This window comes from Glycine max, chromosome 15, assembly GCF_000004515.6.
Source record: "Glycine max cultivar Williams 82 chromosome 15, Glycine_max_v4.0, whole genome shotgun sequence".
Lineage (NCBI taxonomy): Eukaryota > Viridiplantae > Streptophyta > Magnoliopsida > Fabales > Fabaceae > Glycine > Glycine max.
Genome location: NC_038251.2, coordinates 4,630,273 through 4,653,547, shown reverse-complemented (window position 1 = coordinate 4,653,547; position 23,275 = coordinate 4,630,273). Strand labels below are relative to the sequence as shown.

General features: G+C 35.7%; 3 protein-coding genes across 4 annotated transcripts; 2 read left to right on the top strand and 1 right to left on the bottom strand.

Annotated features, from left to right (window-relative positions):
- Nucleotides 1-6: 6 nt before the first annotated feature.
- LOC100776603 (transcription factor GTE7) lies at nucleotides 7-2,574 on the top strand. 2 transcript variants are annotated; one of them, XM_003545701.5, is made up of 4 exons: nucleotides 8-1,593; nucleotides 1,708-1,927; nucleotides 2,007-2,177; nucleotides 2,284-2,574. In XM_003545701.5, the coding sequence occupies exons 1-3, from the start codon at nucleotides 262-264 to the stop codon at nucleotides 2,063-2,065; spliced, it is 1,611 nt and encodes a 536-aa protein (XP_003545749.1). In that variant the 5' UTR covers nucleotides 8-261; the 3' UTR covers nucleotides 2,066-2,177; nucleotides 2,284-2,574. The 2 variants fall into 2 exon arrangements, with proteins under 2 accessions (XP_040865839.1, XP_003545749.1); XM_041009905.1 differs by having other exon boundaries at nucleotides 7-1,593; nucleotides 1,708-2,177.
- Nucleotides 2,575-12,516: 9,942 nt separating this feature from the next.
- LOC100819363 (transcription factor GTE7) lies at nucleotides 12,517-15,023 on the top strand. Its single transcript, XM_003545698.5, has 4 exons — nucleotides 12,517-14,079; nucleotides 14,175-14,394; nucleotides 14,483-14,657; nucleotides 14,754-15,023. The coding sequence occupies exons 1-3, from the start codon at nucleotides 12,769-12,771 to the stop codon at nucleotides 14,539-14,541; spliced, it is 1,590 nt and encodes a 529-aa protein (XP_003545746.1). The 5' UTR covers nucleotides 12,517-12,768; the 3' UTR covers nucleotides 14,542-14,657; nucleotides 14,754-15,023.
- A 392-nt stretch (nucleotides 15,024-15,415) lies between these two features.
- On the bottom strand, nucleotides 15,416-22,935 carry LOC100787296 (rDNA transcriptional regulator pol5). Its single transcript, XM_003547059.5, has 8 exons — nucleotides 22,264-22,935; nucleotides 21,548-21,673; nucleotides 21,260-21,457; nucleotides 20,431-20,658; nucleotides 19,213-20,337; nucleotides 18,017-18,304; nucleotides 17,012-17,453; nucleotides 15,416-16,593 (listed from the first exon to the last, which is right to left on the bottom strand). Exons 1-8 carry the CDS (start codon nucleotides 22,798-22,800, stop codon nucleotides 15,749-15,751), a joined length of 3,789 nt encoding a protein of 1,262 aa, XP_003547107.1. The 5' UTR covers nucleotides 22,801-22,935; the 3' UTR covers nucleotides 15,416-15,748.
- Nucleotides 22,936-23,275: the final 340 nt, after the last annotated feature.

The following is a 23,275-nucleotide window of genomic DNA, read 5'->3' as shown; positions in this document are numbered from 1 at the left end:
AGATCTCTCGCATTCCTCGCTCAAATTAGGGTAACCGAACTTCCTAACCCTAAACGCTACGTTTTTAACATTTTTTCCTGTTTTCTCTTTCAAATCGGTGCTTCCACCGGCGGCGCGTGAGCATTTCCAACGGCGCGTGAGGGATTTGTTCCCGCGTGGCTTATTGTACAGCACTGACTAATGCTTTGTTCGACTCGCATTGGAAAGTTCGCGCCGGAGAGACGGTGGATTCTCACCGTACGGCCGTGATTTCGCACCTCCATGGCTTCCGCCGTCCTAGCTAACCGGAACGAACCTAATTGGCCGAAGCATAGAGTCGGTGGTGCAGGATTCATGGGAAAAGTACCTTTCTCTAACCCTAACCCTAAATCTAAATCTAATCCTAAATTAGCGAATAGCAAGAGGACTCTATCGGCATCGGACGATGCTTCCTCTATCAATAGGCGATCGAACGACTTCGTAACATTCTCCCAGTACGTCTCCTTCAACATCGCATCGTACACGAATAAGGAGATCAACGACCTGAAAGATCGGCTTACTTCGGAGCTCGAACGGACTCAGAGGATCAGAAATCGAATCGAGTCCGGTGATTTGCAACCTGGACAGAGCTTTAACGGCCATCCGAAGAAACCGTCGAACAAAAAGGTTTCCGGCAACAAGCGACCCTTGCCGTCGAATTCCGCGACGGATTTAAAACGATCGCATTCGGAGGTTGGGAGCTTGATGAAGGGTTGCTCGCAGGTTTTGCAGAAGCTTATGAAACACAAACATGGGTGGATCTTCAACGCTCCCGTTGATGTTGTTGGGTTGCAACTTACCGATTACTACGATGTAATTAAGCAACCCATGGATCTGGGAACGGTGAAGTCCAATCTTTCCATGAACAAGTACACGACGCCCTCCGATTTCGCCTCTGATGTGAGATTAACTTTCAACAATGCACTGGCTTACAACCCTAAGGGTCACGATGTGTACACCGTGGCAGAGCTGCTTCTGACGAGGTTTGAGGAGCTGTATCGGCCGTTGCATGAGAAATTCGAAGGTAGCGTAGGTCATGATCGCGAATCTGAGGAGGAATTGCAAGCCAGTTCGTGGAGCCACGTTGAGCCAGAGAGGGTGAAGAAAAAGGAGAATCCGACCCCACCTCCTCCTCCTCCTCCGGAGAAATTGCAACAAGAGCCTCCTCAGCCCCCTGCAAGTTCCTCTAACCCTCCATTGCTGCAGTCTCCGGTGCGCACGCCATCCCCAATGCGAGCTCCTCCTGTGAAGCCTTTGAAGCAACCAAAGCCGAAGGCCAAGGACCCTAACAAGAGGGACATGAGTCTTGAAGAGAAACACAAGTTGGGGTTAGGGTTGCAGAGTTTGCCGCCTGAGAAAATGGAACAGGTGGTGCAGATTATTAGGAGGAGAAACGGGCATTTGAAGCAGGATGGGGATGAGATCGAGTTAGACATTGAGGCTGTTGACACAGAAACACTTTGGGAACTTGATCGGTTGGTGACCAATTATAAGAAGATGGTTAGCAAGATCAAGAGGCAGGCATTGATGGGCAACATCTACAACGACAATGTGCAGGCTAACAAAGGCAATGAGGTAAATTTTCTACCATTAATTTTGTTTATTTGTTTTGCATTCTTAATTAGCATTGACAACTGAGTTGTTGCCAGATACTCATTTTTGTTGTTTTTGATATTATTGACCTGACAGGAATTGCCTGCTAGGGAGAAGGTTGAAAGGGCAGCAGTTGAGGCGAAGAAGCCAAAGAAAGTAGAAGCAGGGGATGAGGATGTTGACATTGGCGACGAGATTCCAACGAGTATGTTTCCCCCTGTGGAGATTGAGAAAGATAAAGATGTTGCTGGAGGCCATGCAAGTAGTAGTTCTTGTAGCTCTGGTAGTTCAAGCAGTGATTCCTCATCGTCTAGTGGTACTCTATTGTGTATGCTTTGGTTTTTAGTTGAAACTCTTTTTCTGAGGGAAAATTTTAAGTTTGATCACTATTGCAGATTCGGATTCGGGGAGTTCCTCAGGGAGTGATTCTGAAGCAGACAACGGGCAATCATAACAGTCAGGGGGTTTGTGACTAATGATCAAACATGATCATGTTGGTAGGCGGATGAAGAAAATGTTTGCTTCATTGGCTTCCTTTGAGGGCGCTGCTTGAATACATGGACGAGGTATGGTATGCCCATTTTATTTTATGTATTATTCTTTTGCTGCTGTGAGTTTTTTCGCAGATGGAGTGATTGGCTTGGCTAAATTTGTGATTACCTCTCTTTTCAGGGATTGTGATTGTTGGTGGTTGTGTTGTGGGTTGGGGTTGGGAGTAGCTGTTTGCATTGTGGCGCTGGGAACCATGCTCGAGGAATGGTGGTGTGATATATTTGTACAAATGATTTCGGAAACCAAATTAATCATCAAAACAATTTGGCGGCCAGAAAGGAGAGTGAAATGTGATGAAATCCTAGGATAGACTCGTTAAAGATTTGGGAATAGAATGCAGGGAATTAGTGTTTTTTGAGTTGTACCATGTACACATTAACAACAGTATATAGATGAAACTTTTTCCTTCAAGTCCCTTTTTGTGTATCTGTGCGTTGATGTTTTTTGTGATCGTTAATTAGTTAAAAGATCACCTCATTTCATTTTTGATGTACCGAGGAGATGCTTGAACACCAAGGAAACTAGGGGTGGAGAAGGCCACAAAGAAGAATCATTCTATTTAAAGTCAGCCTATCAGTCAGGTTAGTTGATGCCTGGTCCTCAAAGGTTCAAAACATTCCTTTGGGGGTAGCTGATGGGTGTCTCCTTACAAATTCTCAGCGTTTAAAGGGAGGCATAGCTGAGGTGTATACCCGTCGAAGGTTTATGAAGAGCTTGAGATGTATTGCCTCAGGACTGTGATAAGGTTGCGGAGTTTTGATACTCTGCTCAAAGATAATCAAACTCAGTAGTTTTTCAGAGTTGGCCTGGATTTGCGATTTAGATGTAATAGGAGAACATGGGATCCATCGCTCTCCAATTGGCTATTTTATTTTTTGTAGCCACTTGGTTTCTGTAACCTCACTTGTTGAGCATCACCTATAGAGCATTATGAAACATAAAGCGGATGGGTCGGTCATATCATGACTCAAGGTTTAGCTGCTTATTGTTCGTGACGAAGGTGTTGCTGATATGTCTTTCATTGTGATATTGGTATTTGTTCAACTGTTAAAGCTTTAGCTGTTGGGGCCTGTAGCATGGTGTAAAGCTCTTTTATTATTTAAATGTTACCGACGTCTTGGTTGAAATGGATTCTGAAGTTGCTTTGAACTTGGCCTGGTGGGGATGTAAATTTTTCTCACCATTGCTTTTCTCTTGTCTGGAGCATCAGGGAGCTAGTTGGCACATCATTTTCTTGCTAAGTATGGTCATTCTGTAGACTTTGATGTTCAGGTTTTTTCCTGTCCCCTTGCCCCCTTTGCTCCCATCCCTCGGGGAAGAATCTTAGCGAATTCCCTTCCCTGCTATGAATGTGTAATCTGTTTTGTTGGGCTTTGCCGTTTATTTCATTTATAAAAAAACAAAAGAAAACCAGTTTCCACACGGAGGATGACTACTGATATGCACAGTGTTATTAATTGCCATGGTTATTTTATTCTGATTGGTGCTATAGAGCAAGATTGTCAGAGAGAAACTACTTTATGTAAAATCGTTACTTAAATGAACTTCGATAAGACACGATGGAATGAATGGATAAACTAGCTTATACCGAAAAGGTTGAAAATCGAACCCAAGAATGGTTGACGTTTATGTGTCCATTTAAAGTTTGTTAAAGTTGATTTTGAAGTGATAAATGTGACTAGAATGATTGTTTTAAATTAACTTCAATGATAAGTTTTATGTTATTTTTATATTAAAATGCGTTATGGTGTTAAAATTAACCTTTGATGATGATCAAATAAGAAATGATCATGACCAGAGTCTCTGTCTACCCATAGCTCCTGTTTCTTTATCACTTGCTGCATCTGGACGTATTGAATTTTTCTTAATTTTTCACTTCGCCCTCTGCCAATGCTGGATCTACCGTCTCTTCCTTTGTCTGGTGACCCCTGGTCCTCAACATTTTCTCCCTTCAAATATGTTCGTTTAGGTTAGAGCCCTAATGCTGAATCGATCGCTTCTCCCCTGTGCTTGGGTGCCCCTGATGCTATCAAAATTATGAGTAAACTTGAGGAGTAAATGGGTAAGCTCTGGATGGATACTGTTGTACTCCAAGATTGGCCTTTGTTCACGGGCATGTGATTGTGTAGCTTTCACTTGAGTGGAGGGCTTAATCGATCTCAATATTCTCATTAGAATATATTTATTATGTGCTAAAGGTGTGATTATTCAATACATCCTGATGCTTTCAGAGAAACACGTTGTACTGTACTAAGTTCACTTTTGTTTTGTATTAAGTGAATATATTTAACGGTGTATAATTGTGATAAAAGAAGTCATTAAATAAAGTCTTCAAATAAATAAATAATTAAAGCAAAGAAAGACTTTCCATTTATTTGTAAAATGAGCCGTAATATCCTAACAAGTGACTGGAAGAAAATGACTATTAAGACTAACCAAGACGAAATTATATTTTGTAAGAAATACTATCACTGATTTAGGTTACCGAGTCTATATAGAAAAGATACTTAGCTGCAAAAATAAATCCATTGCTCTCCTCTCTCCACCCAACAATTATATTATATATCTTTGTACCGTGAAAGCAAGCAAACTTTGACCGAGTCTGCTACTCTTTTCCCATAAAAATTCAAGAAAACTTTAAAGTAAAGATTCATAATCAGAACAAGTGAACCGAAACAGGAATCATCAATATTCCAAGCTTGGAAGAGCAACTTCGAGAAATAAAACCTAAATCTGCAGCTCATCTCGGTGCCATGGTTTCTGCATGTATTGTAATTTGCAGATGAAGGAAAGAAGGGTGAATGTATTGCTTGAAGAACCTTACCTTAGTGATCCTGAAATGTTTTTCCTTCTACACCTGCCCTTGTGAGTGAGTCACCAAGAGAAATGATTTTGTCCTTGTGAGTAATAAAACCCGTGATAAACAGGTAACAAAATCTCATGCATGTCTTACTTTTACGAATAAAAATAAAATTAACCTTAATTGAATATATATTTTTCTAGTAAAATTAATATTAGTTGATCATATATTTTCAAAATAACATAAAAAACGCTTTAATAAAATATTTATACTAAAATGAATTAATATTTCCTAGTTTTATCTGAAAAAGAAAGATATTATTTTACCATCATAGCAACAAATCACTAGCAGATGAAAAATCAAGAGCACCAAATCACTAACTAAAAATAATTTATTTTCAATGTTAAATAAAAAAAAACACTCATATGTATTGGTGTCAAAATTGTAGAAATCAAGTATATAGGAAAAATAAAAAAACAAAATCTTAAACAATAAATGCGGCATACAGAAAATGTTGATCACGCATTCCAAATGCAAAACCAAACAAAAATAAATGAGGGAAGATTAAAACAAAATTGCTACAAAAGCAAGCAAATGACTGAAGAAGGACTAAAAAGGACCAACCCATGGAAATCTCGCTGTACGAATAATTCATAACTATAGGCGTATAGCAACATCAATGTTGTAAAGAGAGTTAAAAACTTGTCGAAGATGGTGAAGAAGTGACAGAAAATAAATTAATTTGATTTTTTTTAAATGATATATTATTAATATATCTATAAGGTAACTCTTTTGGTAATGATCTATAAGGTAACTCTTTTGATAATGATCTATAAGGTAACTAACAGAACACACATTACTTTTATTTACTGAATTCAATAAAATTGGTTTTTGTGTGAAAAATCATTGAGAATAGCAATACTAATTTTTAATAGCACTCAACAATCCTATATGTGAAGTTAAATAACTAACGAATAAAGGTTATTGAAAGGTGAATGCAAACTACACAAATAGTTTTTTTTTTTTTTTTGGTATAAAACCGCTGAAAAGAATTAATGACACCAAATTATTTGGCAATTACTCAATTATTTAAGGGTGAACTTATCTTAGACTCAACTACTATTATATATAAAAAACGATAAAGACTTGTGTTTATGCAATTTGAATATTTAAATAATTGGTTGTCCAAAATCAGCCTTTCATGTTATACCCTACTAGGTTATGCTTCTACTAATGATTTACAATATATATATATATATATATATATATATATATATATATATATATATATATATATATATATAATATGATAAAGACATGAGTTTTTCTAATAAGAAAATTTAAATAAGTATTTACCATAAATCAGCCTTTTATATTATAGCTACCAGCACACCAGATTATGCTTCTACTCTTTTTTTTTTTAAAAAAAGAAGGTCATGCTTCTACTAATGATTTCAAATAGGCGTTTATACAATATGACTTGAAATTATAATTTTTTCTTGTAAATTCTTTATGTATATTTTCAATTAATTTTCTGTGAAATTTTCCCAAACGACATGCAAATTTTGCTATAATAATTTTGAGAAAAGTATGATTAATTCCTTAAATATGATGAAATTTTTCACATTCACTTACAGAGTTTAAGTTGTATAAAAAAATTAATGTTTCTTGAAAGGATTTTTTTAAAAAAATTACAGATAATTTTTCTAGTTTTGTTGATTCAATATATAAAAATCATAAAAAATAACCTAAAGAGTTTTATTAATATAATTAATAATTTTTTTGAGGAAGTATAATTAATAAATAATTAATATTTAAATAATATTATTAAATTTTTAAAATTGCCCATAAAAAATTATTATCCACAGTATTACATTTAATTTATCTAAAATAATATATAACAATGATAAAAAAAAGTTGTTCTTCACTTTTCATTAAATGTCTTTGTCCCTCGACTCGATATTATTTTGTTTCATTTTTAAAAAATATTGAGAGGCACGGCTTATTTTTATGGAAAAAAAAATTGTTTAATTTTTTATTCTCAGTTTTTTCTCCTATAAGTATTTATGTAGAAGTTTATCCTAACATATCCTAAATAGGTTATATTTCTAATTACCTAAAAAATGGTTATATTTCTTTGTTTACAAGAATTTGTTTAAGATTATAATTGATTGGCTAGATTTACTCTTGTATTTTTTTTAATTTTTCAAAAATAATTATTAAAGAATAAATGGTATTTTAACTTATTGTTATTTTTAAACATATGAAATTAAAATGTATTTTTCCTTGAAATTTATAATTTTGGAAAAAAATTCTACATTCTTTTACCGGTTGGTGTGAACATGCAATTTAATCATTAACGTAGTTGATTCTTTTTTTTCATTGAGTGGTGACAGATTTTCATTCAAGATAGTTACTGATTCTACCTTAGAATTACGAATACTACAAGCATTCCCATTAAATGGGATTCTAGGAATGTCATTAGAGTTGGATGCTATTCTTTTGGACCGAAAATGTGTGTCTAATTAATAAAATGCCAGCAAATTAAGTGTCCAATGTGTGGAAGAATCAAATAACAAAGTAGAGAGAGAGAGAGAGAGGTATGTCATGCTATGTTATGCATGAGCTTAATTGCTTTTCTTTTCTGTTGCCATGGCTTCCATCGGAAAGCATTGGATGCTAAAAACAATTGGATAGCTGTTATATTAATTTCTTTTCTATTCGATTGTTTTTTAATCAATATTATTTTTCTATAAGCAACAACAAAAAGGGGATAAATTCAAACCAAAAAAAAAAGAGAGGGAAATAAGCAGTCACAAATCTAGAAATATTTGTAATTGGTTTGGATAACAAGTCAATGCCTTGAAAATCTATTAAATCAGATCTAATCTGAATATATTATATATATTATCAATAATATTAATGTAAGTGTCGGGTTGTGTTTGGTTGGATCTGAGAGCTTTGAATAGTGGTTAAAACATGTGTTTGATTGAATTTGAGAGTTTAGGATAGTGGATAGTAAAGAGAATAGAAAATAAATATTAGTTGAATGTGAGATTATGATTTTTCTAAAAATAAAATATATTTAGTAATAATTATTTTATTATCTTTTTTTTTATAAATAATTATTTAATTATCACATAATAAACGTGAGATAAATTTTAGGTTAAATTATTCATTTGGTCCTTATAGTTTCATGATTCTTATTTTTTTAGTCCCTATAATTTGAAAATGATTTTTTTAATCCCAATGATTTACATTTTAATTCTCTTTTAGTTCATGCAGTTTTTTAGTCCCTATAGTTTTATGATTCTTACTTTTTTAGTCTTTATAATTTTCAAATTATAAGAACTAAAAAAACACTTTTATACTACAAAAATATAAATTATAGATACTAAAAAAATCACTTTTAAATTATAAGACTAAAAAATTAAGAACTATAAAAATATAAGCAATTTAACCTAAATTTTATTAATCTTATATTCTTATAATATATAGTATGTGAAATAAAAGTCTCTTAAATCTCTAGTAGCAATGCAAATACTATTACAATTTTTTTTTATTAAAACAAAGATTAAATAACAGTCAAAATGAAAAAAAAACTGTTAGATTATATTCTTTAAGTCACTTATTCAAGTACATTTTTTTATTGGTTAAAATTTATTGAAAATAATAAGATTTGATGAGTTTTTCATCATATTTAATTATTTTCTCTTATAGTTTTATAATTTTTAATAAATTTTAATCATTTAAAAAGTGTATTTAAAGAAATATGTTTGTAGCACTACTCAAAAATAAAATAAAGATTAACTCAAAGATGCACCATTCATATTATCGTTTTTGAAGAAATTAATGGTTTCATATATAGGCTTAAAAGGTTTACACCCAATGACGTAAGATTGCATAATCCCATTCATGGTATCTCTTTTGTGCATTAATACATAATAAAGATAAGTTAAAAAAAAGGTCTAATTAAATCTGTTTGTAACGATCAGGCTGAAATACTTTGAATTTAAGTATTAGTTGTATCATATCCAAGATTCGAGAATAGGAAAAGTGAAAAATTGACACTTTGAAATTAGTTGCAAAATGTGAACAAAGAAGATGAAATCAATCCCCATTTTTTACCATTATCTTTATTGTATAATAGTTTTTTTTTTTTTGGTTTTTCTTTAATGTATAATAGTGATAATACGTAACTGCAAGACAACTACAGTTTTTAATTTAAATGCATCATTATATAAATACACCTTTTAACTTTTATCAGCATATACATAAGAATAAGTTATTAACTTAATTTAGAGATATTAAATAAAAAAATATGTGCTGAATAAAGGGTGTTACGTACATATCCTTCACAACAAAGGAGTATTAATATTGTAAAGATTATTTTATACTATCATCTAATTAATTATATATTGTATTAACTTTCATAATAACTAAATACATCATTATATACTGTTATAGTTAGAATGATTTTTAATTAATTGACGGTGTAAATTTTTGTAAAATTTAAATTATCGAATCATAGAAAAATATATTTTTGTTTGACTTGTTCTAATTCTTTTAATATTGATAGTAATTACATTTAGGATAAATTGATGAATATGTCAATTAGTATTGACTCACCAGGGAATGCAAATTATTAAAATTAATCCTTGTTTAGCATGGAGGGAAACGTTGTATAGAATGGAAAGGGTTCTGTTTTTTCAAAATAAAAAATCAAATTAGTGATTTAAATAATAAAGATACTAATTTAATTGTCTAATTATAATTATATTATTAATAACTAAAAACACAATAATATTTATAAATTTTTTATGCTACAAATTAAACTTCATAATTTATAAATATCATCAACATAACGCATTACAAACAATATTCAAAATTAAATACAAAACCAAGCCAAATATGTCATAACGTTCAAAGTCTAAACCATACAATAATAACAGTATATATTAACAACTACAATTAGAAACTAAAATAAATATAATTGATATAACTGTCAATTTTTATAAAATTGGGTTAGAGTTGTATCAATAATCACAATAAGTTTTTAATTAGAAAACAATAAAGATTTTTTTTTCAACGAACTAGTCATTGATGATTTGCCTCTCAGTTTTTCATTGATTATTAGCAAGAATCGATTTTAAGGATTGACCTAACCAATCTTGTTTAGGTGCTTCTGGAAACATATACTCTTTATTGGTTTCTTTGAAATCATGAAACTTGGAGTTGTGTACGTTGGCCCAATGCCTATTTAGAGTTTTGTTGGGAAAAAACTCAAGTGATTAAAATTACAGTACCACTTTTGTGTACATGCGTCAGGATATTCACATTTAATGAAACTAAATCCTCATATCTTATCCCCTATTCTAAATGTGTGTGTCATATTTAACACATTTGTATTAGCTATTTAATTTAACTAGTTTTAATTTATAAGTAGTATAATTTGGTAAGGTCGTAAACTTCTAAAACTAATGACCTTTTCATCTTTTAAAGCTAACAAAAGTGGTACAATTTGATAAGGTCATAGACTTTTTCTCTTTTGAATGTACACTTCACACAATATTCTTATCAATCAACTTAATTCTTTTTTTTTTTTTTAAAGCAAAAGAGAGGGACTGTTGCGGTTAGATTGTTACTGACATACATCCCAACTATTGGTACCCGAATAATCATCCACCCAAACCAACAATCTTCGAAATATGTTAACCACAATACAACAATGAACAAGAAGAACAGATCATGGGGGGACATGCACCGTAACGCATGGAAAATGAAAGAGGGACATCTCCCCGAATCTAAAGTTATGAAGAACATATCTATCCTTTACAAAAGGCAACTATCAAAATTTCGTCTAAATTACTATCATGAAAGGCTAAAGTGTTTGCACAAGTATTCCCTTCACGGTAAATATTACAAATTAAAAAGTTCATAGGCTTAGTTAAATAGATGGCTTTTCTCCATCTAGTTGTAATGTTCCAAGGCAGTGCCAAATCATTTTTAACAACCTCCAAAACCATCATAGAATCGATCGCATTCTATCCAAAGTTTTCTCCAACTCCTTTCCATGGCATTGATGACTATAATAATTTCAGCAAAAATGGATTTTTGATATCCAAGGTTGATGATAAAAAATCCTAGGAATTCAACATCATGGTTCCTCAAGATACCATCGCAACCAACTATGTTTCGATTTCCCTGCCACTCTTCCATCTCACGCATCAGTATTATTCTCTCTAACAACGCATCAATCATATTTTTTCTTTTCACAGTCACAATTTTAATTTTTTTATTTAAACACAAAATTTTAAAAATAAAAAAATTTCAATTAAATTATTTAAAATTTTTTAAAATTTTAAATTTTTTCATCCAAACAAATCTAAAAACTGTGTGTTGGCAACTATCAAAGAGCAACTGTGTGGACTGTAATTTTTTGGTTTTGAAAGAGACACTTGTGTTGAGCATTTCAAATCATCCAAATAATATAAGTCAGAGTCGTCATCCTAACACCATTAACCTGAGCAGAGCTTTATTGAGAGGGGAGATCCGTCTATTATTCATTCCAACCAATTCCATAACTGACCGACGAAGGAGCAATGCAAAACCAAATGGTCAGATATCTTAGCGTGAAAAATTAACTAAACTTAATTAAGACTAGTCTCATTAAATATAAAACAACTTAAAGTAATTAACTTTACGGAATTTCTAGTTATTTTTTATATACATATAAAGAAGAGGGTATGGTTTATTTTACTGTAATAATTTTGCTTTTATTTCCATTAAATTTGTTTAAAATTTTAAATAATAAAATGATACGTTTTATCTTTAAGTATTAGAATTTAAAAGTCTTGTACACACCTTAAAACCAAGAAAAAAGAGTCGCACCGGAACTTTAATATCACTTCAACGAAAAGTCTTTTTCCAATCTTTTTAGCTAAGTTGCTAGACCATCCCTATAATTTAATTAAGTTAATTGATAATTAACCTACTACCGCAGAACCCTTAAAAAATTATATTGATAACTAAGTTAATTAATTTTCATTTTCGTCATGAAAATTCATCATTCAAAAGCGCTAATACGCTTGATATTATAATTAAGTGAAAACACAGGGAATGGAAGAAGGAGAAGAAGAAGAACCAGTCCTCTCTCAAACTGCACTGTTCTTTTACGATACTACCCTTCACATCGACACGCGTTTTCCTCGCCCACACGCTGGAAACTTTAGTTTGGCCTCCATCCACGTCATCAACGTGGGCCCACCCCCCCGTCAAACCCTAAATGTACAACACACATTCACCCCAAATTCACTTCAAATCCAAATCCAAATCCAAACAAGGGCCTCCTCCATCCTTCCGCTCTGACAAAGACACGTGGCAGCATCACGAAATCATCACCCTCCGTGCCAGATCCACGGTCAGGTTTCGGGACGGTCGAGTAATCGACGCCATCCGTCGGATCATAAATCAAGAAAGCATCAATGGCAGAGAAAGCTTCCCGAAGCACCCACGGGCAGATCTCATCGCCTTTAAGAAGCGGTTAGCCCCCTTTCTTTCCTCGCACAGATTAGGGTAATCCAACTTCCAAACCCTAAAAGTCTACGCTTTTAATTTTCTGTTGTTTTCTCTCTCAAATCGGTGCTCCCTTCGGCGGCGCGTGAGGGTTTCCAGCGGCGCGTGAGGGTGTTATTCGCGCGTTATTCCAAGTTCCCCGCTGACCTATGCTTTGTCCGACCCACATTGGAGAGTTCACGCCGGAGAGAAGGCGGAATCTCACTGGACGGCCGTGATTTGGCACCTCCATGGCTTCCGCCGTCCTTGCTAATCGGAACGAACCTAATTGGCAACGGCATAGAGGCGGTGGAGCTGGATTCATGGGAAAAACACCTTTCTCTAACCCTAATTCTAAATTAGCGAATAGCAAGAGGACCCAATCGGCATCCGATGATGCTTCCTCTATCAACCGGCGATCGAACGACGCCCTAACTCACTCTCAGTACGTTACCTTCAACATCGCTTCGTGCACGAAGAAGGAGCTCAACGACTTCAAGAATCTCCTCGTCTCAGAGCTCGAACAAATTCGGAAGCTAAGGAATCAAATCGAGTCCAGCGAGTTTCAACCCGGGCAGAGCCTCAACGGCCATCCGAAGAAGCCGTCGAGCAAGAAAGTTTCTGGCAACAAGCGGCCCTGGCCGTCAAATTCCGCGAAGGATTTGAAACGGTCGCATTCGGAGGCTGGGAACTTGATGAAGTGTTGCTCCCAGGTTTTGCAGAAGCTGATGAAACACAAACATGGGTGGGTCTTCAACGCCCCCGTCGATATAGTCGGATTGAAACTCCACGATTACTGCGATATAATCAAGCAGCCAATGGATCTGGGTACTGTGAAGTCGAATCTCTCTAAGAACGTGTACGCCACGCCTGCGGATTTTGCCTCTGATGTGAGATTAACTTTCAACAATGCACTAGCTTATAACCCTAAGGGTCACGATGTGTACACCATGGCGGAGCAGCTTCTGGCGAGGTTTGAGGAACTATATCGGCCGGTGCATGAGAAATTCGAAGGTAGCATAAGTCATGATCGCGAATCTGAGGAGGAATTGCAAGCCAGTTCGTGGAGCCACGTCGAGCCAGAGAGGGTGAAGAAAAAGGAGAAGCCTCCTCCTCCCCCTCCTGCGAAATTGCAACAAGAGCCTCCGCTTCCCCCTGCAAGTTCTTCAAACCCTCCATTGCTGCAGTCTCCGGTGCGCACGCCATCCCCAATGCGAGTCCCTCCTGTGAAGCCTTTGAAGCAACCAAAGCCGAAGGCTAAGGACCCCAACAAGAGGGATATGAGTCTTGAGGAGAAACACAAGTTGGGGTTAGGGTTGCAGAGTTTGCCGCCAGAAAAAATGGAACAGGTGGTGCAGATCATACGGAGGAGGAATGGACATTTGAAGCAGGATGGGGATGAGATCGAGCTAGACATTGAGGCTGTTGACACAGAGACCCTTTGGGAACTTGATCGATTGGTGACTAATTACAAGAAGATGGTTAGCAAGATTAAGAGGCAGGCATTGATGGGCAACACTAACAACAACAACAACGATGCGCAGTCTAACAAAGGCAATGGGGTAAATTCTCTACCACTTGGTTCATTTTGTTTAATGGGCTTGTTCTTACTTATCGTATATTAATTTTGCTGCTTTTGATGTCATTGAATTGACAGGAATTGCCTGCTAGCGAGAAGGTTGATGGGGCGCCAGTTGAGGTGAAGAAGGCAAAGAAAGTAGAAGCAGGGGAAGAGGATATTGACATTGGGGATGAGATGCCAACGAGTATGTTTCCCCCTGTAGAGATTGAGAAAGATAAAGATGTTGCTGGAGGCCGTGGAAGTAGTAGTTCTAGTAGCTCTGGCAGTTCAAGTAGTGATTCCTCATCGTCAAGTGGTATTTACTTACTCTTAAGTAGTCCGTCCTTGGTTTGTAGTTGAAGCTATTTCTGTGAGGAAAAACTTAAGTTTGATCGCCATTGCAGATTCGGATTCGGGGAGTTCCTCAGGGAGTGATTCTGAAGCAGACAACGGGCTTTCGTAGTAGCCAGTGAGTTTTTGGAACTAATGGTATCATGTGGGTGGGGTAGGCGCGGATGAAGAAAATGTTTGCTTTCATTGGATTCCTTAGAGGGCGTTGGTCGAATACATGGAGAAGAGGTATATGCTCATCTCATTTTTTGTATTATTTTTTGCTGCTGTAAATTTTGTCGCAGATGATGATAGGGCTAAATTTGTGATTACTTTTCATTTCAGAGATTGTGACCGTTGTTTGTTGGTTCGTTTTGGGAGTAGAGGCGGACCACCTGCTCCAGGATTTGTGGTGTGACATAGATATAGTTGTACAAATTATTTCGGGAACCGAAGAAAACAATTTGTAGGCCAGAAAGTAGTGGACTTAAATGTTGTGAAAATTCTAAGATAGAATCGTTAAAGATTAGGAATAGAACCGGGAGAATTAGTGTTTTTTGAGTTTACCTTGTACACATTACTACAGTAAATAGATGGAACGGCCTCCTTCGAAAATCCTTTTTTCGTGGATTGTGTATTGGAAATTTCGGGATTGTTAATTAATCTCTTAAAAGACCAACCATCTTCCATTTTGTCTATGTACCAAGCACATGCTTTACCAAGGAAAACTACAATGGGAAAAAAAGGCAAGAGTATCACGTGGAAATTTAAAAGGTTTCCTTGGCAAAAATTTTATAATTATTTAATAATTTTTAAAGTTAACAAGGCCGAAGATGTATACAAAACTAAATAAACTTCGAAAGACACAATGAAATTGGTGGAGAAATAAAATTGGAAATCGTACACCACAGAACCGTAAAACAAGGAGCACGTCCGGCAAAGTCGCCTTTGCAACTGGATAAAAATATTAAAAGCGCAACAGCGATTCAAGAAAGAAGACAATAAAGTTAAGCAACATAAATATTTTAGCCCTTTTTACCAACTCAAAATCTCATGTGTAACAATTGTCGAGTTTACAAAAACAAAGCATATCCAAAAGACAAACAAGACTAAATTAAGTTTTACCAAAAATTCTTACTGCAAACACCTCAAGGATGTTCGGAGCACCGTTTTCAGCATACTGCAAGCAGAATAAATTTAAAGTATCACGGAATTGCTTTGCTTTTCTGGATGGCACTGTATTTTCTAACTTGTTTTGTTCTGTCGAGTGTGCAAGCAATGTGATACAGCAAAAACTTCTTTTGGTCGGGCTGTAGCAGCAAAATTATAAATTGTGTAGTTTATTTTTCCAGCTTCTTCAAACTAATGAATTGCTCACCAAGTTGCGCCTCAAGGGCAGCTTGAGTATCAGGTGCCAAAGTTTTCACAAAATTCTTGGTGAGGTTAAGCTTAGACAAAATCTCCAAGGCCTTAACACAAAACTTCTGTACCTCTGTCCGCCTTGCTGGTTTACTTGGCATATTAGTCACTAATTCTTTCAACAGATGAGAAAGTTTATCCAAACTGTTCTTAAGAATCTTTTTCGATGCATTCTGTTCATCACTATTCCCTGTTGACAGTGACTTCAATATTTCCATTACCAATTCAAGTGCTTCCACTCGTCGAAAGTCTGACTTGGCACTTCCACATCTCTCTAAAATAAAGCCAAATATAGCATGTCCAATCCATGGTCGTCTTCGAATTATTTCTTTCAAAAATCCAGATTTGATTTGAGACTTCTTGTCAAAATACCCCACCAATACTTCACGGAAAATTAGAACAATCCTCTCCAGTTCAGACTCTGCAAAATTTCTTGAATCAATAATTTTCAAAATCCAGAAGGTCGAAGTTTGGGCAAGGGAAGAAATCATTTTTTGTCGGTTCCAGGCAGCTGATTGCTTTGAAAGGTTAGATGCAGACTTCTGTCTTTTGAATGGTTTTGAAGCTAGTTTCAAACTTTTTTCCAACAGAGATTCAAGATTGGATAACTGGACTCCATCACCCCTGGGATAATCCTTTGCTTTAAATATTTGCTTTTGTAATATTCCCCATATACGTTGTCCAAGCTGCTCACTAACTTCTGCTGTATGAGGGTTAACAAAAGCCTGAGCCAAATTTGAGTAAACCATAAGAACCTGAGGCTTACCTGTAGAGTAGCAAAACACCATGAACAATTGAGCATTTATGTACACACGAAGTAAATCGGATGTTAAAAGCTCACGACCCTAACACATTGAACTAGTAATTAAACGTATTGCAAAAAATCAGAAAACTATTGAACCTCAACCTCAACTTCCCCCAAGCCTGTCTGATGATTAATACTCACCATTCTTTTGGCTCCCGATTTGTGCAAATTCAAGAGTCATATGTAAGACTCCACGTTCTATGCATGGCAATTTTGAACTTTTTATGCAAAAAAGTAATTGTAAAATGCAAAATTGGCACTTTTTGTTTTCTCAATCTCTTCTTATTGCATGTATGATAATACCATTTGGAGAATAGCAGTGTTAAAAACATAAAGCTAACCCAAGAAGTGATAAATGATATAAGCAATGTATACTTGCCTGGATTTTCATGAAGGAAGATTTCCAACAACGAAAGGATTCTAAGTTTGAACAGCACTAGCTGGGAATGAGCAGTTTCACCTCCAGCTTGATTTTTCTTCTCTTTAAATATCTGAGCAAGATATGTATCAATCCTGAACATTGCATCATCATCCATCCCACTATCAGAATCATCAGAAGCTTCGGAATGGCCATGATCAGTCTCCTCCACCTCAACTACTGACTCAGAGTCATCTGTCTGCCCATCACTCTCACCTGTTTCACCTGTCTCAGCTTGATCAATTTCTTCTTCTTCAATATCGATAAAGTCATCATCTTCATCATCATCATCATCTGCATTTGCTGCATCTGGATGCCTTGCAGGTTTTAAATTTTTCTTAATGACCCGCAACATCCGCATCAGTCCATCATTAGTGATATCACCACAAAAATATTTAAATACCTGCACAAAGAGCCATGTGTTAGATAAATAGCAAGACAGTACATAAGCCATGATATCCAGGTCAAATTTAAATTAGGAGTCTGGCCAGAAACAACTAAGTTTTCTTAAATAACATTGTCTTTCAACAAAGTACTTCAACGTCTCCCCTATTATCACTCTGCACAATTGCCAATTTTTTATATATCGCTCAATCAATTATCAATCAGTCTCTGACAAATCTATATCATGACTCATACCATAGCCAGGTAAGTCACAGGTTGCATCCATTTTTGGATAGCATGTTCATACCATCCATTAAATCCAGGTAACTCATCTTTTTCATTTTTAATAGAATATGTGAAATCTGACCAGTCCTATTAAAACAAAATCAAGAATTACTGCCCCCCAAAGATGACATTCACAGTTTACCCATATAGTTCTAGATGTAGGTTTATGGAGTTCCCCCAGTACAATGTTAAGATGCAACATATGGGCGTGCACTGAGGTAATACAATGTGGTAATCAAATCTAGTTGATGTACAATGATAGCTGTCAAAGATCAAAACCACATTTTTCATTGTGACCTGTTCAATGGAAGACCGCATAGGAGCTGATGACTGTGGAAGCAGAGACAGTAATGTATCCACAAGAACGTCCATCAATTCAGGGGCATCATCAACCTCCACATCATCTTCTCCAGAGGACTCAGGAAGATCAGAAGTTGAAAAGGCCTTCTTACAGCAAATGACGAGTTCAGATGCAGCTTCTGAGAACTCCCCTGGATGAAGAAGCACTTGCAGAAGCAGCTGGATAAGCAAGTATCTCAGTGCATGCAATCTATTAGCATCAGTGCTACAGTCACGGCTCCTTTCCTGCTTAATATTACCACAAAAATATGAAACACAAGCATATATAATGAAATAACAATAGTTCACACAACTCAACCACAATGTATTTAATGGCGCAAATGCAGAAACACTCACAAAGGATAGTAAACAAATTCAAGATGTAAATTATAACATAATACTCTATCACAAAAACTTATTAGATGATAAGTAATGCTATGTCCTCCTTGCTATCCTCCAAATACTTTATAAAAAAAGTATTAAATGAAAAGGCATGGGCATTTAATATCTTGAAAACATAATGATAATTAAATACTTTCTTCACTTGGAGAATAACAAGAAAATCAGTCTATCAACCATAAAGCATATGGAGTTCAAAGATTTCAAGAACTTATATATGCAAATGCCACATAAAAAATTACCACAATATCTTAAGATGGATTATCATCCACTAATTTTTCCTTTTTGTTATGTAAATTGCAAGGAACATATTAATGTTTTCTATCTTTCATATTCCTAAATTATCCTGCAAAGCATGACTAAAGTAAAAACAAACAGTCCAGACTTTACTGCTAGTCTGCCCAGAGACACTAAGAAGCTAAATGTGCCAAATCTTGGGGAACAATCCTACTAGTACAAAAAATTCTGAAACAAATAAAACAAGAAAAAACCAAAAGTAGCAAACCCATGCATATAGATGGTAATAGTGAGCCCCAAATCTGTACTGCATACAGGGGTGGTTGGGAGTCTTACACAAGGCAAGACAACCAACAACAAACTACCACAGTATTCAACATGAAGATTTTGTGGAATTTTACACATAAGACACTATTAATTAGTACATGGAATTACCTAGCTTTCATCATAGTGAAGAAAAAATAAGACCATATTAAGTTTTTGTCTAAGCATCAATAATAGGTCACAAGCATAATTACCTCTCTCGATAATCTAGTTTCCATTGCCTGCAATTTTTTTACTGCCTTTTGATCCACATCATCTAAAGACCGGAAGAGGGAAACTGAAGGAATGTTGCATAAGGTGCCAAAGAATTTCATGAAGTATGAACCAAGATCATTTGGCTCAACGCTGTTGGCCAAAGGACAACTGCCCTCCCCTTTCTGAGCATTTGCTAACAACAATTGCAGCTGGTCTATACACATCTTACAAAGAGCATTCGATGTGGGAGATTTTGGCCACCTGAATTTCTCCTGTAACTCAAACGAAGTCACCTCAGAGCCAAGTGATGCAGTGAAGAGACCCTGAACAGCCAGAAACTTCATGATTTCTTTCTGTACTCTGAACTTCTCTTCATGATCCAGCTTCAAGAATTTTAAAATACTGGGAAGGGATTCTATAACCCAACTCTTCAAAAAATCAGAATTTCCATTGGTCCTAGGAGAATCCTTATCCTCAATAGACCCTATTTCAGAATTTTCATCTGTAGTTTGACTCTGATCTGAAGGTTCCTCAAGGGCATTACCTTCATCCACAAAGAGGTTCATTAAGTTCTGAATGAAAAGCATGCAACCAGGTTCAGTTTTGAACTGTGACATGAAATCTTTAACATGTTTTGTCCGTGTTATACGATCAAATTTTCCATTGCTGTGCTTCTGGATAGCCACTATAACAGAAACTCTTCTGACATCATCGTCCCCCACCCAATCAGACAGCTGTTTCAGAAAATGCTGTGCTACTTTAAACAGCCATGTGTTTTTTGTCGATAGTACATCCACCAGGCACTGAACAACTTTGTTTGACAGAACCACTGGAACTAAAGATGCCGGCAGCTTTTGGAGAAGAAGAAACAGAACATCAAAAGCCAAGTGCTTACGGTCATGAGATGAGATGAGAAGGGAACCTTCAATAATTATTTCACAAAAATTCTGAAGATTCTTCGCAATTTCTTCATCAGAGGAGCTAGATTTTCGACTCTTTTTGTGTTTCTTTAATGAGTTTGAAGCTGATGCAGCATCTTCTAATTGCAAAATAGTATTTGGTAACAGAATATTTATCAAAACTGGCCAGACACTATGAACACGAGGCTGACAAAAAGTTGATTCCTGCCAAATTTTAAAAATACACAAGAATCATTTCTTTCTATAACTTAATCAAATACAGTATTGACCACACATAGATGAATGAATATAATCTACCTTCAAGCAATTACTCAGGGAGGACAGGTGATCAGCAGAGAAAAGCTGGCTAGAGCTGAATGGATTTGGCAGAAGTTTACCAAATACAGAGCTATCAATAGAAATCTTTTCTCTAACTTTTAAAGCGAGGAGCAAAGCATCAGGATTTCCTACTTCTATAGCAGCTTCAAACCACTCCTGCAGCCCAGGAGCTTCAAGAACATGATTCACCAATGCTTCAACAGGTAACTACAAAAAATAATAATAATGAATGATAAGCAATAAGCTTGAAATGATAATCAGGATTTGAAGGTTAAACATATAGCCTGAAGCAGAGTGAAGTGAGTCTCAAGAATAACTAGTGAGTGCTGTGGCATACAATAAGTCAAACAAAACACAGTCTAACAAATGGTCCACAAGACTTTCAAATTAGCTGAATGAACTGATGACCCTATGAGAAAGTGATCCACTCATAGCATAGACACTTTCAATGATGCAAGTAGTTGTTTGCAGGTGCCTATGAGGATCTATGCACATGGACATATGCATACAGGGATCTGACATAGAAAATGTACTAGCAATCCAATCCTAGAGGTCCACCAAAACATCCCATAAGTCAAAAAGTTCCTTTTACATTCTCACAACTAGATGTACCAGGATACAAGCAATGGCTGTAGACAATCTTCACCCACAAATTTTGCACATGTAAATTAGGGGATAAAAAAATAAAATCCTTTTATGGAATGTAAGTAAAGAGTGGTCATGAGTAATTGAAACCTGTGGAAACCCAAGACAATCATAACAAAATCATTTTAAATGTAAAATTCTCTTATTTTTATAATGTACAAACCTTTTCAACCAAGTCTAAAATTATTGAGACAGCAGGCTCTTGCAAGTACCGCTTTTTATTTGCAAGAGAGATAAGCACACTGATAAATTCTCTAATGTATGGAGTGCTTTTCTCCATATTCCACTCCTGTGTGAGTCTTCCTGATCGAGCCAGAGCACCATAAGCAAATAAGCGCCCCAACAGACAATCTTTTGCTTCCTGCAATTTCACAAGGAATACACAAATATAGTACTTATCATGCTGAGGAATGAACCAAAAGAAAATAACCATGCCACTACCAATTCCTACCTGGCCCTTCATTGATGAAGTTACTTCCAGCAAATTGACTACAAGTTTAAGGAATGAATCAACCTTAATGTTATGAACCGTGCCAGCTAAAACAGTTAAACCTAAAGCAAAACCTTGTCGTGCACACTGCAAAAGAAATAGAAGATGTTATCTTAGCAACAATCAATAAGCAAATTTGCAGCATCAATGTGCAGATTTTATTTATTCCAGCAAAAAACTATACAAACAACATCATGATCAGAAACATTTTCCTAACACTATGCAGAGAAAGAAGATAATAAAATGTAGATGTCTTTTTCAAATAAAACTTGCAACAAGAAGCATGATTCCATGACACTTGCACCTCATAGAAAAAAAGAGCATTTCAAAGCCAACAATCTGCATGTCATGTTATTTCATATAAAAGCCTGCTTCAAACCAATGTAACAAAACGTTTATCATGCAAACGGAAGATATCACAACAAATTTGACATATATTCCTAGCAGCCATGAAGAACATGAGAAAACATAGGTAATTTAGCGGCAGAGTAAAACCAAGACGTTAGTTAATTAAAGTGAACGAATAAAGCAGAATAAAAAAAAAAAGCAAAAAAAATCTAAAGAACTGGTATACATAACATGCATTCATTAATATATTATATTTAAAAGCACACGCAAGGCTAGTTCCAATGCTCCAATAACAAAACAGAAGAACAACATCACAGAATGTGACAAACCTCTCTGGATGAAGAAACACCGCGAATGAGCCTACGAACAGCGTATCTCACAGACGAAGCACAGTTATCCAATCCATCGTCTTTCTCTGCTTCCAACTTCAATCCACCCTCACCACTCTCCTTCTCCTCGCGCGAATCATAAGCATTCTGAACCGCCTTCAACTCCGTCACCATTTGCTTCGCGGCGGCTTCCCTCGCCGACTCGGATGCCGCCGCGAGGTCCTTGAACACTCCAATGTGGAACTCCGGCATAACACCGCCGCTAGAGCTAGGTGAATCCGTGGACGGAGGCGCAGGTTTGGGCTCCGAAGCTGCATGTTCGGGTTCGGGTTGGGATGTGGTTCGGCGCCTCTCTTTGTCCAAGGCTTTACGCTTCTTCTTCCTCTCCATGGGCTTGACGGAAGGTTGTTGTTGTTGTTGACTATCATCGTCGGTAGTGGTGTTCTTCGGTTTCTTAATGAGCGGTTTGGGAGCATCGGCGGCGGCGAGGGTTTGTTCCTCGGTAGCGGAGCTCCTTTTCTTACTGCTACTACCCATGGCGGCGGAAGACGGCGTCGTTGCAGGTTTAGTTTAGGGTTAGGGTCAGTTTGTCTCAGTTCTTAAACCCCGCACGCACACTTCACTAGCAAAAGCAAAGCAATGAAAACACCGTTAATATTGTAGTCTAGTCTCTTCTGCTTTCTGATATCTCGACCTCCTTATTATTTTTTTAGGTTAAAATGCTTTTTTTATAATAATATTTTTTTTACAGTTGTCTAATATATTTTTCTATATTATATTCAAATATCTGCATTTTCTACTTTAAATTGTGTTTAAAAAATGAATTCATTAAAAAATACAAATCACACATATTTATATAATTTCGTGTTAATTATATTTTTACTTAATAATGAATTTTAATACACAGATTTAAATGTAAAGAGAAAAGTTATTGGTTTTTAAAAGATGTATTATATTTATTAAATATAATATAATTAAACTATTAACGATAAAATTAAGAGATAAATTATTA